This window comes from Gasterosteus aculeatus, chromosome 10, assembly GCF_964276395.1.
Source record: "Gasterosteus aculeatus chromosome 10, fGasAcu3.hap1.1, whole genome shotgun sequence".
Taxonomy (NCBI): Eukaryota; Metazoa; Chordata; class Actinopteri; order Perciformes; family Gasterosteidae; genus Gasterosteus; species Gasterosteus aculeatus.
The window spans coordinates 16140366-16156433 of record NC_135697.1 but is presented as its reverse complement, the minus strand read 5'-3'; the positions used below and the strand labels follow the sequence as shown (position 1 = coordinate 16156433).

The window sequence follows — 16068 nt, the reverse complement described above, 5'->3', positions numbered from 1 at the left end:
AAGTTTTCACTCACTGAAATATCTCTAACGCCTAGAATGGGCAGAAGATAATGAGACAGACGTTCGCGTTCCCCACAGGATGAATCGTAGAGGCTTGAAAGATTCCCGCGTTTCGCCTGAGGCCTTCAGGGGTGTTCGTCCTGATTTCACCACTGAATGCGTTTTGTCGTCCGTGTTTCATTAGCAAATGTCGGCACGCTCGAATAAGAGGGGGAACGTTCCAAACGTGTTAGCATTGTGAGTGTTAGCTTGTCAGTGGACTGACGCTAGCGCTTAGCTTTACGCCTCACCAGTGCTACGCCATGCACATTTACTGTAAAAGGGAGTAAGTTTAAAAGATGACTCTACGGCGAAAAACCACATTTATTTTACCATCAAAAACTCACATCTGTGTTCTATCAAAAGCAGCTGTTTTGTTTAATTAATTTCATTTTCAACAGAAAAGGCACCTGGTTGCTTTAGACCACCTCAGTTGGGTAAAACCGTATCACCTTAAATTGCTCCTTTGAATTATTGCGTCCTTGAATTAACTAAACATGAGTCATTTGTGTCAGATTGCCTTCGCTGACTTGAAGCTGGTAATTCCGTGTGTCATGTTGTCGGTGCACGATGATACCGCGACACACCGAGTGGCAGCGGAGATGTTTGCCCAGATGTGTCGTCAATCACTCCACCCAGAACACGAAAGGCTGAAAACCCACTGAAATGCCGTTTAACTGAACAGCTAAACAGGAATTAGTTAATAAGTCAAGGTATCGCTTCAAATGTTGGCTCAATTAAAGGGGAGATTATCCTAATTTAAGCCAGATCAGGACGCCAGGGTCAATCTGATCCGCTGTTTGATCCTCGATCTCTTTTGCCTGATGCAACGTTACGACCAGCAGGTGAAATAAAACATCAATTCATTCATTTATTTTGTAGAAACCACCTGTGTATTTCTGTATTTCAAACTAATCCTCTACTTTGCGTTCAACTATTTACTCTGCTTGCTCAATATCTTTCAATAAACTAATTCCTGTCTGTCTGTTTGTACATCTGTCCACGGTATCTCCACGTTCCTCCCGGGCTACAAGTCGGCCTTTGCTGTGGGGATAACGTGTGTGTTTCAGAATGCAGGTCGCATTTGTTAAAGAAAACCCTTCACTTGTTCTCCTTCACAAACACTGGATTCAAGTAAATAAGAAAAGCAAACAGGCGGTCAATGCACGCAGCCTCCTCCTCCTCTTGCACCACAAAGACAAATAGGATAAAACGTCTCTGGATCTTTGACCCTGCAAGGTACAGAGGCCGCGAGGGATCTCCATTGGAGTCGCTGGGGCTCGATCCAGGTTTGTGTTTACTGGGGGGGTTGGCTTGGCTGGAGATGGATCCCCTGAATACCGTGAACAGATTCCAGCCCCGCCATGCGAGGCGCTGCGGGCGGTGGCTGCCGTCCTTTATGACGGATTCCTGAGTATCTGAGGGACTGCAGAGAGCCACTGCTCAATGAGCAATTTATATGTTTTCAACAAAGCTTCTTCTTTGCAGCCTGAAGGCAGGTCTTAATTGTTAGACGTGATATCTCCACTCCCCCTCTGCCTCTCCCCTTTCTTTGGCTGTTTTTCTTCTCCCTCGTCCCTCCCTCCCTCCCTCCCTCCCTCCCTCCAGCTATTAGGAATTGGATTTGGAGCAGAACGATCCATTTAGTCTCTCTCTCCTCCATCTCTCTCTCTCTCTCTCTCTCTCCTCACTGCTTTCCACACCTCCTCTGTAGGTTTCTCTCATCAAAGCCGAGGCTTAATCTGTCTATTTTTACCTGAGGGAAGGAAAGGGAGGGATGAGGTAATGCTTTTGCTGTCCATCAGGTGAGCAGCGGTGCGTTTAGTCTGGGGAGCGAGCACCACCACGCGGACTCCGACACGATGAAAGCAGGGACGGTGTGGAGACACGGACGACGACGATGATGATGATGATGATGATGATGGTGGTGGTGGTGCAACACGTGTAACAGAGTACACAGCTCAGGAAGTAAATAATAAAATATATTATTAAACAACAGGGAGGGCTTTATGGAATTCGTGAACATTGGACTTAATTCATTCAGGTGATGCGTCCCTAAAGTCAGAGCACCTTGAATGAGTGAAAGCAGAGCTCCCCCTAGTGGACTCAGACAGTCAATGCTCATCTCATTCAAGTAAAGGAAAGGAGCTTTGATAGTTACACTTTACGTCAACAGAACAAAACGTGTCCGGTCGGGTGAGCCAGCAGTTATTTCTATAAAAATCTAGACCAAAAATGTACAAGATGTATTTATTTTTTCTATATTGGTTTATTTGGTAGGGACAGTGCACATTAATAAAACATTCCTGTGAATGTAGCAGTTAGCCAGAAGGCTATTTTTCATCTGTCGTATGTAATATCTGTGAGAGGGTTACATTAAGGAACCATTGCTCCAAACCATCCGTCGAAATGTTTCTTACTATAACAAAAAAAAAAAAACACTACCTTTTAAGAAGATATTTTCCTTGTGAGGGAGAAAAATCTGAACACGAAAAAGAAACATGACTAATTTTTTTTAACCAATAAAATCATCATAAAAACAAAAAGCATATCGGGGAGATTTGATCGGTATTCATTCTAAGACATTAGAAGTCACTTCACGGCTCTTCTCATCACGGCAAAGAGGTCTATTAATGGCAGTGGGAAAGCTTCTCCAAGTGAAGAATGATTTCATCGGCTTACGTGTCAGATTCTTCCATCACGTGGTTTGTAGCGTTACCGCACGACGGCAGCGTGACGCATACCGTGTAAGATGTTCTACACAGGGCGACGTACGTACAGGAGCAGCAGGACGGGGCAGTGAGGGTCCATTTGTCTGACAAAAAGTCCCTTTTGTCAACACATTTCTCAAATATATGCAAGTCATACATAAAAGAAAGTAAAACAATACAACCAGCAATAAATAATATGTCTGGAAAAGGGGAAAAAAATGTTTGTTTTTTTTATATCACAATGGGGAAACTAATGTGAAGGAAGGCGAAGAGCTCGGAAGAAAAGTGAGACACGCGTCTCCATCATCTGTGCTCCGCACAACTCCGTCAGCTCCTTTTCTCCACCGGCACTGGAAGGCACGGAGGCGCCGCGAGAGGCATCGGACATGCCGTCGCATCGGTCGGCGGAGGCCAACGGTTCCTCAGTCGTCCTTGTGGCGGCCGTTGCTCTTCGGTCGATGCCGCGGGTGGTTTTCAAAATTGAGATAATCCTCGACGAAGGACGGGTGGTGCTCTATGAAATGACAAAGTTCATCTGGAAAAGGGGTGAAAAAAAATAGAAAATGGTTATAAGTAACATGAGTCCTACTGGGATTAAACCTCTAGGTATCTAGGGGAAAATATCTTTTATTTCCATTTGTCAACAGATGGGAAATCTGTAGACAATCATCTCCGCACTGGTCTCTTATGTGTAGAAATGAAACGCACCGTACGTGATGGTCGCCCTGTGAGGCCCCTTCAGCGATGAAAACAGACTCGAGAGTTCCACGTTTTTCACTCCCAACATTATTTCCAAGATGGCGGCAAGGTCCCGTCGTAGGACGTCCCCGGTCTCCTCGTTCTCATACATCTGCACGGCAACATAAATACTAAGGGAATGAATTAAAACCTGGACGGAAAGGGATTCGACGGAGCACGCGCTCACCTCGAAGGCCAATTTGAGGGTCTCCAACGACTGCGATGGTCGATGAGCGGTAGACAGAGCGATGACATAGAGCCGGGCGTCTATCAGTCCGTCTCCACGCTGCGAACAAAATGATCCCAGTGAGCAGAATGAACAAAAAAAAAAAAAAAGTAATGTAATCATGTAAATCATCAAAAATCAAAGTGAGCAAAAATCCCTTCAGACTTATTGATGTTTCGGGCATTTAGCAGATTTCATGTTCCCCACAAGGGGGCGGCGCGTGAACCCGAACTGAAAGAGTTTGTCACCTCAGACAAAGGAAAGTGATCCTCTGGGTGCTTTCAATCAGAGCCACTGTGTGGCCTTTAACAAAGAGGCGGATCAGAAACAATCTGCAAACCCTGAGCTGTTAAAAACGACCACAAAAGAGGCCTAAAAACAGGAAGGTCGAACAGCAGGTAGTGATGTTGAGGCACTTTAAAGGATCAAATGTTTACATATCCAGACGCATCTCCAGGATTAGAATGCAGCATATTTCTCAGACCTAACTGGAAACAATTATGAACGCCTTTTTAGTGCTATATTCCCTCATATAAAGCAAATTGTAGCACTTTAAATTGTACTTATAACGCCACTTGTCTATACAAAATTGTAAACTGGCTTATTTGAGGAAATTTTTTGTTTTTTGTTTTTTGTTTCTTGCTCTTGAGTTTATATCCTTATGGTTGAAATGCAATTATTGTAATTCGCTTTGGATAAAAGCGTCGGCTAAATGACATGTAATAATATAGTAACCATGGCACTAAAATATGTTTTTATGATGCTTACAATAACAATCGGAGTCAATGGCAAAAATAATTGATATAAATATTGATACTGTACCAGTAACAGCATCACAGTGCGATACAGCCGCTAACTTTTAACCCATAAGATTAGCTTTTCCTATCTGGAATGTCCCCTTTAATCTCTACTATTACACCGTGCCGTGCATCTCTTACCAGTAACCCAAGTGCACATCATGTAAACATTATTTCTAACGATAACGAGTGCGTTCACCTGGTCAAAGAGGCTGTGGACTCGTGCGAGCGTGTCCGTGAGCGGCAGATCGAGGAACTGGGCGAAGTCCTCGGCGCTCAGCGCGTCTGCCTGCAGCTTCCTGGCTCTCCTCGCCTGCTCCTCCAGCACTTTGTCCGTCCTTCCTGCTCTCGGCCTGGTAAGAGAAAAGCACAAACAAAATCACATGCTATTAATACACGGGAAAAAAAAACTCATTAAAAAACGTTACGTTTGCTATTTGCAGCGGTTTCATTACAATTGAAGTGACGCAACTTGACAGCAATAAAAACGTGAATGAAATGTAACACAAATTTCGAAATAAGTAAATTCCCATTTGCGCTTGAGAAACCCACGTCTCGGATTTAGAGCCACCTCGCATCCGGTTTGACCAGCTCGACCAGCTGATCGGGCCCCGCTCCACTCACCTCAGGCGGCAGGCGAGCCGGTTGAACTCCAGCAGGCCGCTGTAGTCGTGGATGCGCAGCGGGCCCCGCGACAGGCTGATCTCCCGGTCGTCGAAGGACAGGTCCGTGAGCGGAAGCTGCAGCGCCCTAATTCGGGGCGCAGGGACGAGAGGTCGGCGAGGACGTTCGTGCGTCTGTGTGTGTGCGTGTGTCAACACGCTTGGAAAACACACAAACCAGCTCACCTGGCCATGAGCTTTCGGACGTTGTTGGCAAACAGGGCAGGGTCCCCCCTCTCCGCGTTGGATGGAGTGTAAACAGGGAGGTACTGAGGAAAGAGGGAACCCGGTGTGACACCTCCCGACAACAATGGAGGAATTACACACATGGCATTCCAACACTTCTCATAGCGTGGAAAGAAGGAGCTTGAAGGCAGCGGGACAAGGAGCGGTGATGGGATCTGCACACTGCTGGTTGACTGAGCGACTCACCTCGATCTCCAGGGGATTGTGAGGCTGGCACAGAGTGAGCCACAGCAGCTTGAACCTGCAAGACGCAGAGACAATAGAGGCGGTTTCCCCTGCGGCCTTTCACCACGTTCACGCTTAATGGAAAACAGGTCACTGGTGTTCTGAAGGCTGTGTGTGTGTGTGTAAGAGTGAAGGCGCGTGAGACAAAGACAAACACTTACGCGCCGGGACCTTGCCACGTCCATGAAATAGTATCCTGCGGGGAGGAAGGAGAGAGAGGAAACGGCTCAGGACAAAAAACACACAGTCAATTCCCAACCACTTCTCAAACTTCCTGGATCAGCGGTTTAGAGCGGTCCTGCGTGCAAATGCAGATGGCTGAAGACCAACACGCTTTAAACATACTACTCATCACCGCCAAAGGATACCTAATGGCGCGTTTCCACCGAGCGGTACGGTACGGGTCGGTACGGGTCGGGTCTGTTAACCATGATTTGGCGAGCGTTTTCACCGCCAACAGTATCCTTACATGATATGCGTGGTGTATTCCAGAAAGTAGTGGTAACGTCGCTTGAAAGTAGATTGACGTCATTGGATCGCGCAAAAATTGAAAGCTAACCGCAAACAACGGAGGACGTACAGCCGATCCTGTTCTCGCTTCTCGATATGTGGCTGTTTGTCACAAGGAGACGACACTCTTTGTTTGAGCAAAGGCTACACGCTGCAGGTGTGTTACGTGTGTTGTCTTTCCGCCTGCGGCACGCGCAAATGACGACACTCTTTCAACCAATCAACGCTCTGCAGTGAGTCTAGCTCCGCCCTTTAGTGCCAAACACCTGTGCCAGGTGCCCCAACGGAAGGGTACCCAAAAAGTGGTACGGTACGGTTTGGATTTTTGGTACCATTCTCAACTTTTGGCAGTGGAGACACAAATAAAAGGATACCGACCCGTACCGTACCGCTCAGTGGAAACGAAAAAAGCCAGTCTTATAAGTCTAATGGGACCAACTGACTAAAAAGGGGCCAGAATGAACACTGACAATGTTTGTAACACTTTGAGGGAATATCTCAAATGACACGTTCTGGCAGTGTGGTTAGAAAGACGTGAGCGCAGCAGGCCTCAGTAGCTCCGCATCGCTGCTCCAGGCTACTGGATATTACTCCTGATATACAGCCACAGTCGAGTTGCATTGTGGGTAATGTGCACTCAAGGACTTTTTTTCTCTCTTTTTTTTTTGCAATGCGTTTGACTCACTAACAATCCGTATTCTGTGTGGTTGGTTTTTTAAATCTTTGTGTCCGGATCGGTTACAGGCGTTTTCCAGCAGCGTCTCTTCCTCACCGCTAAACGGACGCACGGGAAACACTTCTGGCGGTTCAGAAGGTCTCATTGGAAGTTCATTTACGTGCCTCGCACTGACACGCTGTCACGGTGACGGGAAGCAGCGAGAAGGGAAACAACAACATCTATTAAGAGCCACATAATTCATGAGAGTGATGAGAGCTGCTGAGAGAGAGAGAGAGAGAGACATGACACCTGTGTGTGCGAGAGAGAGAGAGATGAAATATCATCCTACTAGAACGTAAAGTCATTGAACACAGCGGGAGGGAACGTCACCATTACATCACAGGCCGGTCGGCGTGTGCGGGGTTTTTCTTACATGAAACACTAAACTTCCACTTTGTCCAAAGTGTGACAATAGCGGCGGTTTAGAGCCGAAGAAGGACTCAAGTAGAGCGTATTTACCAGTGCGTTGGGGTAGCGCAGCACCACGGGCTGCACTGGGAGTCCTGGGATGAAAGCACCTGAGATAAAGGACGAAGAGGAGACGAGAGAAGATGTTTTAAATCAATTAATACATGCACACAACACCCGGATGACCTGCGGACGACCTCCAGCCTGGCGGACAAGCTCTCCATTGAGATTCATGCAGTATTTATTACTGTAAAAAGTCATTTGAGCACTGTGCAAATATTAGTCTTCATTCTTGTTTTGCTACTTCAACAAGCTGCGGAGTAATTAGTAGTCCAAATGATAAAAGTTGTAACCACAAAAAAAACAGATGATTAACAGGTAAACCCCAACATCAAACATCTCATTTTAACAATTATGGTCTTCCGTGTTGGTTTAAGAACACGAGAGTAATCAGCGCTCAGGCCCTCTGGATAAAAACAAGACAGCCGAGGAGACGGACGAGGACGGCGTTCGGGACGTCTTCATGGAGAAGGCCTTTTGAAAACCACAAAAGGGACTGGACGTATCCGAGGAGCACGCCGCGCACACGCAGCGTGAAAAACGCGCACACACACACACTTTGGCTGTGACAAAGACGGAAACTGTCCGATGTGGTTGGACGATTACCGTCTCAGCGAGTCTGGAGAGCACCCAACCTCGTTTTCAGTTTGGATTGCTGTGTCTTTATGTAATAACAATTTTTGCCTCTGGACAAAGAAGTCGTTGGTTTTTTCCTGACGTATCCATGCAGGGAGGCCAGTGCCTACTTGTGTGATGTATGAGAAATAATTGCCGCTAGATGCCTGTTAAAGTACAAGCGTGTAGGAGTTCAGCAGAGAGATCGCTCTGACAGGCTGAATTCACGGGGACACGCCCCCTCTCACGAGAAGCAAATAACAGAAATAAGGGAATTGTGCTCCACCTCAGCACTCAGCAACACCACTGAATTCATAGCGTTGAATAAATATTTTACTTTGAAAACCATCAACAGTAATCTTTTAATGGTCTTTGAAATTAAGGTATTACATTTCTTGATTTACAATTTCAAAAAGGGGAATGTACATTTTTGGAACAATGTTTATAGAATCGGTTCCAGAAAGTCAGGTTCATTTGTTGAAAATATAAAAGAAAATATATAAAGAAAAATGTAAATGGGGAAAAAATGAGGCCAAAAAATATTTTACAAAATTTCAAAAAAAAGTTTCAAAAATGTAAAAAATAAATAAATTGAAATTTGTCAAAAAACGTTACACGGTCAAAAAATGTAATTGAAAAAAAAATCCTGGATATGTTGAATGAACGTAATAAAAGATCCTAAACACCGCTGAATTTAACGGCTACTAATACTGATGCTTCCGTATGGCCGACACAAGTAAACGAGGCGCGGGGGAAACTCCGCCTCGACAATTCTGGCCGATTTAAAACTCCATCAAGTAAATACATGCAGGATTCCCCCGTCCACCTCTTACGTCACGCCTTAGAGAGGACTGAGCTGAACACATACCAGGCTTAAACAAGATGAGCCCCGACCGGTTGGTGCACGTCCCCTCTGGGAATATCATGATCTGGAAACGGAGGAAACACTGTGTGAGTTGCACATGCACGCAAACATCTGGCTCGCACACATTACGTAAGTGTGCTGTTGATCTGGGGCTCAGCCTGTCGTTTCTCTGGGTGTGCACACGGATTCATGGGCAGCTTTCGTGTACTTTACCTGAGGCCACGCGCCTCCGGACAGGGCTCTCCGCTTGATCTCCTCGACCGTTTTCCTCCTGGAGTCCTGATCCGAGCGGAACACAAACACCGGCCTGACGTAGCTGATCAGAGCTTGGAGGGCGGAGGCAAAACGTTTTGTGAATCAGTGAATGTCAGAGATCATTTTTACATCTTTGGCGGCATCATTCATTCTATTTAAAACCCCATCTTCATTCTGCATAAAAAGGAGACGTTGAACGTCATTACGGGGCAGAAATGTCCAAGCGGAAACGACTCACTGCCCCAGACGGGAATGCTCCTGCTCTCCAGTTTGCCGACTATGGAGCACATGGTCAAGGTCACCGGGATGGCGTCGAAGTAGGAGGAGTGCGGCGCCACGGCGAGGATGGGAACTTCGGTGGGCGCCGCCCGCTGGCCTTTCACTTTGATCCAATGGAACCCTCCGCAGAACCACATGGCCCGCATGATCACACGTAGACACAGGTCTATGGCGCTGGCGGAGGACACACGGGCGGCGGATGCACAGTGAGGGAATGGAATTTTCCACAGACGCCAATAAAACAAGACGGTGATTTTCAAAAGGCTCGTTTGTTCCGTTTACAGGATGCTGCCCTTTTTCACACATTGGTTTTGCTCGCACAAGACAAAAGCACACACACCTCATCCACCAGGACGGCGGCTCCACGACGAAGTCGGATCGCCCCAGGGAGGCGACGAAGGCGAAGGGCCACGCCAGCAGCATGAGGGAGGCCACCAGCAGCAGCCGCACCGGAAACACCGTCACCGACATGAGCCCGATCTGAGGAGGGACGGGAGACACGCCGGCGGTCACATTATTGTCGTCGCTCCACTGCGCTGCCGCCGCCGCCTCGGGTCTCCCCGCGGGGCACATTCCCGCTCAGTAGGGCCTTCACGAGGAAGAGGAAGAGGAGGAAGGAACGCACATTCCAGCTGCGCCTTCAGGAGGCCCGCCTCTGATCGCACCGCTCTGGGTTTGCAGACGCGTTTAATCACTCCGGTTACTCGGACATTTCTCAGGTTACTCATTCGCACACGTGTGCGGCAATCAGAGAAAGTGAATGAAAAGGGACAGGAATTTGTTTTACAATTTGAAGAGGAACAAGTTGTGAAATGTCTAATAATTCAACAGCTCGGATGGAACAGCAGAGACTCTCTTCCAGAAATCTTTAACTTGTAGTCAGTCCAGACCGCGTGAATAACTAATTCAGTTTGTGTGCGTTTGGTTCTAAATGTCCGCTCCGTGCCAGCCGTTATCGTGGCGCTTTGCTGACCGTTGGTCAGACAAGGGTCTTTTTCCTTTTGCATAACACCAGTGAGGCGTCGCTGTGTAAATAGTAAGCTAGGAAAAAAAAAAAAGATAATGCCACTTTGCAAACACTGCACGAGGACAAGTTGAGTGTCTCCTCACCGCAGAGACAAGCGGTCAGCTGACCAGTCATGCCTTTTCTCTTACTGCGTAATGAGAGACATTCTGTGTGTGTGTGTGTGTGTGTGTGTAATCGCCGTCCCCGGAGGAGCTCCCGTCCTCGGCCACGTGTCCATCCGTCCTTCCCTCCCCGCGTCTATTTGCTCCGCCGCACCATCATTTGTCATGCAGCTCCCCCTTCAAGTTGTTTCCTCCTACTGGGCTTTTTGTGGCCACTCTGGGGAATCCTATCTAACCCCCGTCCCCCTCAGTCCCCCTCCGTCCCCCTCCGTCCCGCCGTCCCCCCCCCGTCCCCTCCCACCTCCCTGTGTCTCTCTGGAGGAGGAGCACAGGTGCACGCTGCAGGGCTGTATTAATAAATAAACAGCAAGGGAGAGATTTATGATGCACCGACGCCTTCCACACCCCCACGCCTGATGCACAGCGGCCTCATCATCAGCGCTTAACGAATCCATCTGGGAGGGGCCGCTGACATCCCTCTCCGGGGGGGGGGGGGGGGGAGGGGGTCACGAGGATGAGCCGGGGCGTGGTGGTGGAGGGGGACCGTTCCTCGTGGTTTATGGACCCTCCACAATAACAAAAAAAGGCTGGTGAAGCGCTGCTTGTAACGAACACCGTCCCTGTGAGCAAACCTAAAAGTCTCTCTGTCGGAGTGAAGCTCTTTGTTACTGTACTCAGGTATTTTTAGCCCTCAAGCACAGAGTGCTAAAATAACCCATTGGTGACATTATTTAGATGAAAGGAACGCACAGACACACGTCGGTCCTCTTTGGAACACACCGAGTGGAGGCGGACGGGGTGAAGAGCCGGGATTTGTGAGGCCACTCTGGTGGGTGTTAAATATTCAGAAGATTCCGGGACGACGCGATGGCTCCGTTGTCTCTGGATACACAAAAACAAACTCACACCTTGTGTGTGTGTGTGTGTGTGGGGGGGGGGGGGGGGGGGCAACAGTCATGGGCCAGTAAGGCGTCCCGTCATCTTACAGCTTCGATTTTCATTTAGACAAAAGGCCACTTCGGAAAATCCAGAGGACGGATGCCATGATATCATTGGTTGTTTTGCATGTTCTGGTAAATAGGTGCACCGTATTACTGCCGATGTGATCAAAAAGCATTATTCATTAACAGCAGGGCACAGCCGCCCTCCAACATGCTCACAACGCAATGCTAACACGTTTTGCACGCATTGGTTTACCGTCTTATTAGCAGTAAACACACTTCTGCTGAGGTGGATGTTTGGCTTGTATTTGGTCATGACACATTAACACTAGTTAGAAAGACACGGGACGCTTCTTTTTACAGTTAAATCAGTCAATAAACGTACAGAAGCATCAGAAAACGAGGCTCTCTGGAAGCACGATATGTGTAACAAATGAGCCAAGCGTTCATCAGGGTTCATCCTCTGCAAACCATGAACATCTGTACAAATCGGGTTACATCCCGTAGATTCAAAAGCAACCATTTGAAATAATACCGTTTTTTCACATTTAACATTTAGGAGCCAGCTCTCCTGTGCACCTTCCCGTGCTCCACAACCCGCAGTGGCGGCTAATTGGGCCTGGTTCATTATTTTCAATTAGCCAAGGGAGGTGCGCTGATTCCACTTGAGAGGAGGTGGGGGGGGGGGGGGGGATTAAGCCCTCAACCTGCCGTCTGTCATGTTGTTGGATTACAGATGGCTTTTTCCTTAGAATGGTCAAACCCTTCCTTAATTACCTACCTGGAGGAAACGTGTGTGTGTGATGTACAATAGTTTGAAGCTTATACTCAGAAATCTAAGCGGACGCTTTGCTTTACACTTTTAGTTAATACTGAAACAACCAGACAGATCTCCCGTTCATCTGGAATTATTGGAGATGTTTACTAGGACTGGACCCCACGTGCCTCCGTCGGATGTCACAGGTTTATTTGAGTTGACAGCCTGTCTGTCTGTGGGACGTTGGGCCGTGTGTGACTCAGCGGAAAGGATCGCTACCATCTGTCTGTCCCACTTGCTGACCTGGTTGGTCCGCATGGCAGCTGATCATGTTTTGCTGGAAGTTAGAAAAACAAAGTTCCAGGGAGGGCGAGTGGGGGGAGGGAGAGGCGGGGGCTGGATGCGCTTCATGCATCAAGCAGCACACGCTGTCTCGATGTGACAGACCTGCACACGAACACACACACACACACACACACACACTGGACCTGCAGCCCAGCGGCGTCCGCGCAGAAAGTCGTTCCTTCTCCGTCTAGTTACAGCTCGGGTTTGTTGGACGATGGGGCCACGAAGACGTTCACACGTGTGTCGAGTGGAAAAAACAAACACACACACCTCTCAGCCACGTTGCCCAGCGGGAGACAGAGACACACATGTTCCCGTTTACAACTACGGCCCGACACAGACTCACTACTGTTTGCGATCAAGTGCAACAACATGCAGCAGTAAAGACTTTCTTTCAGCTCGAGCGGCGCGTCGGGGGGGGGGGGTCAGAGCATCCAGTGGATCTAGTGTCTCTTTGCAAAGCAGAGCTCAGCGTTCAGCACTTTTCACCGGTTGTCATCGCTGGGAGCCGCCGGCGCGCACGCAAAGGCCAATATCCTGAGTCTGGCGCTTTGTGGGTTTGGCTCTGAATGGAAGCCGGCATCTACTGAGCCCCGAGCTGCAGAGAGAACAGATAAAGCTCGTGCACGTCCTCCTTTTGTCGGACTGTGTGACCGCGAACCACTTCAGAGAGACTCTGATATTTGTTGCTGGCTTTTGGTGAAACTTGTTTCAGGGCGTTTCTCTGGAGCAGAGAGAGGAGAAGTTCACTAAGCCCCGCCCCCCATGCCGCCGCTTCATGCGGCCTACGGAGCCCACGCGGTCACTAACCGCACTCTTTGATGGAACAACTAAGATATGGGTCAACAATGAGTGTGAAGGTGACTCAGCAGAGAAGGCCGGTTAAACCGATCCAGACAATTAGAAAATAAAGATGAATACTGTACCTGTCAAGCAGGTCTCTACTCACTGTTACAATCAGTAAAAGAGTAAAAGGAGAATGTTTGTGTGCGTCTGCGGAGCGGAGACGTTTAGCTGTCAGACCCTTGGCTCACCGATGCCACAAGAGGATTGGCCAGTTTACATTCGAGGGCGGGATTTGGGGAAGGATCAACTGGAAATACTTGATGGCAAACCCTAGATAGCGAACCCTGAAGGAAAGAAGTGATCGCTGAAGCCGCTTGAAATACGAATGAAGCTGCCGGTTTAGTCGGCCCGGTGGACGACGTCAGCAGTCAGCTTAACTCCCAAGGCCCGGGAACCAATTGATCCATCGGTTGATTGATGAGAAGCCCCTGCTCGTCTCGCAGTGACAATCGAATCGATCTCCACGATGGATTTGGGGGGTTTGCGGCCGCAGCGGTCGGTCCGTATCGAAGCAGCAGAGAATCTCTCTCACGTTCGGCCTTCAACAAGGTGTGTGCGCTTCTTCAAATGTGCTCCAACTGTATTGAAGTTGTGTCGTCCTAGGACCCCAGCCCCCCCCACTCCCAAAGGGAGAGAGAAAGCAGGGCACGTGTTGACTTTTTAAACGGTTGAGTAGAGCTATTATGTAAAATAAAAAAAAGCCGATGCAAATGTTTGATGCAAATTTGATCGATGAAGACCCACCCGGGGTCACGTGGGAGACCCACCCGGGGTCACGTGGGGCACGTCGCAGACGTCTCCGGTAAATGGAGAACTGCGGGGCAGTTACCCAATTGATGACCAGAAGTGTGTAAAAGGGGTAAACCGCTCGTTTCCTTCAGAAAAACAGAACATGTGCACAAGTGTTACTCTCATCTGGTGCCCAGTCACCGTTACTAGTGTCCTTCAGATAATAATATAATTATTATGGAGTCACTTGGTTGTTTTCAGCATCATATAAACCCATATAGTAGAATATTAAAGCTTTATCCTGATGAGCACTCATTACAGTGAGCCATCAAATGCCAAACGATGGATGGTTTTAAAAAAGTTATATTTTTCTATTATTTATTGCCACTTAAATCAAGGGATCGCTCACAATACCCACTGCTACCGGGGACACGTCGCACAGCTGCGTGTCCCAAACGGTCTTTTGACTTGACTTTAAAAAGGACTTCTTCATCTTTTATGTCGAAATGGGAAAATGTCACGTTGTGTCCCCACAGTGTCAACTGACTTGCAAAACAGGAACAACCAGTGTCCGACAGAGGTTACGGGTTTAATTTAATTAGCGCGCGAGTTGGCAAATGTGCACTTTTTTCTCTCCCCCTGGAAAAGGGAAGTTGGGTCTAATCAATTAATCTCTCGTGGTCTTAATTGCCTTACCTGTATTGCCTGTGGTATGGTGAATTTCAGCTCGTGCACGAAAGGGTTTGTAGCCACTCTGGAGGGGCGACTGTTTGATGACTTCATTGCTGACGACCGTGACTTGTTCCTGTTTTTTTTTTGTTTTTTTTAAAATAACAAAATAAAAGTGTCGCGCTCGTCGCTCCTCGGCGTGGGAGAGTCGCTGCTATCTGTTTGTTTGGAGTCTGTCCTCCGCCCACCACAGGAGCCGGCCAGGGGGAGAGATCAAGCCGGCGTCACGAAACGACGTCACTTCCCGTCGAGGGATTCAAAATAAAGTCCTCGTGGCGGTGTTAAGCGTTAATATTTCGGCCTGTTTGTAAATTCGCAATCAATACAAAAAAGTATTTTCAAATATGTACTACCACGCACCTCAACTTAAAAGGAAAAACAAATCGTTTTATACCCTGAAATATGGATTGAACTTAATGCGCTCAGGAGGCAACATCTTGTTCAAGCTTTTATTTTGAAAGCGAGGACAAAATCTGAAAACCCAGTGGCACGGAACGTACCCACGGTCACCCGTGTCACACGAAGTTCCCTAATGAAAGCAAAGGCCTTATCTAAGACATTCATACAAACATATCAGGCATTTGACTCATTAAAGTTACAACTATAAACATGCAAAAAAGTTGTGCAGTGAGGATGCCAAACTCAGTACAGAAAACAAGTACAGTAAACCATTAGTTCAAAATGCCCTGCACTGGTGTTATGTTACTTATTATACAGAATTTGTACCAGCTGGGTGAACATATAGGCTCCTCCTTTTGTTCCGGGCACTCAGCAGAGTGACAAACCCTGATTAAAGAATAAGACGAGGCTATGAAGCCTCTGTGGAATGTGTCTTTGAGATGTTTGAGATGATTTGACTTCAGTGAGATTCGTTCTGCATTTGAAGTTGAGTTTCCTCCTGCAGTTGATCCACCCATCGTTTTCTTCTCGGTGACTTTTATTTTTAGATAACATCAATCGGCCAGTCAAACTGACTTAATTGTTACTCAAAGCTGCACGAAGGCCGACCTCCATCACACTAACTGCTTTATCACCAAAGACCCACGTGTTCATTTTGACATTTTAAACTTCTATCGACACCTACTGACACACTTCATTTAAGTATTTAACTATTCCTGCTGCATCTTGTTGGTTCCATGACCACGTATTTCAGTGCCATGTCATTGAAATGTTGGCTGTGTGATTATAAGAGCAGGTTATTCTACTAACCCATTGCATTAGCATTTCCTTTTTCATTTC

The 16068-nt window shown here is 47.6% G+C and overlaps 1 protein-coding gene across 2 annotated transcripts; it reads right to left on the bottom strand.

The window, feature by feature from the left end:
• Window positions 1-2288: 2288 nt before the first annotated feature.
• Window positions 2289-15081, bottom strand: lpcat1 (lysophosphatidylcholine acyltransferase 1). Of its 2 annotated transcripts, none has more exons than XR_013450973.1 (14): window positions 14797-15037; window positions 9695-9834; window positions 9314-9528; window positions 9034-9146; window positions 8824-8884; window positions 7332-7390; window positions 5806-5840; window positions 5606-5660; window positions 5360-5442; window positions 5136-5261; window positions 4711-4864; window positions 3676-3774; window positions 3459-3619; window positions 2289-3285 (listed from the first exon to the last, which is right to left on the bottom strand). XR_013450973.1 is itself a non-coding variant. In XM_040189206.2 (14 exons), the coding sequence occupies exons 1-14, from the start codon at window positions 14881-14883 to the stop codon at window positions 3173-3175; spliced, it is 1482 nt and encodes a 493-aa protein (XP_040045140.2). In that variant the 5' UTR covers window positions 14884-15081; the 3' UTR covers window positions 2289-3172. The 2 variants fall into 2 exon arrangements, 1 of the variants encoding a protein (XP_040045140.2); XM_040189206.2 differs by having other exon boundaries at window positions 3459-3600; window positions 14797-15081.
• Between the last annotated feature and the right edge of the window lie 987 nt (window positions 15082-16068).

Bases quoted from the DNA above. Each gene is read 5' to 3' on its own strand.
- lpcat1 (XM_040189206.2), bottom strand. From the start codon at position 14,883: ATGAAGTCATCAAACAGTCGCCCCTCCAGAGTGGCTACAAACCCTTTC. The intron at 9,529-9,694 runs GTGTGTGTGCTT...GTCCTCCGCCAG, and splicing joins CCGCCGTCCTGGTGGATGAG to CGCCATAGACCTGTGTCTAC. The intron at 3,286-3,458 runs GTGCGTTTCATT...CCCCTTTTCCAG, and splicing joins CAGGGCGACCATCACGTACG to ATGAACTTTGTCATTTCATA.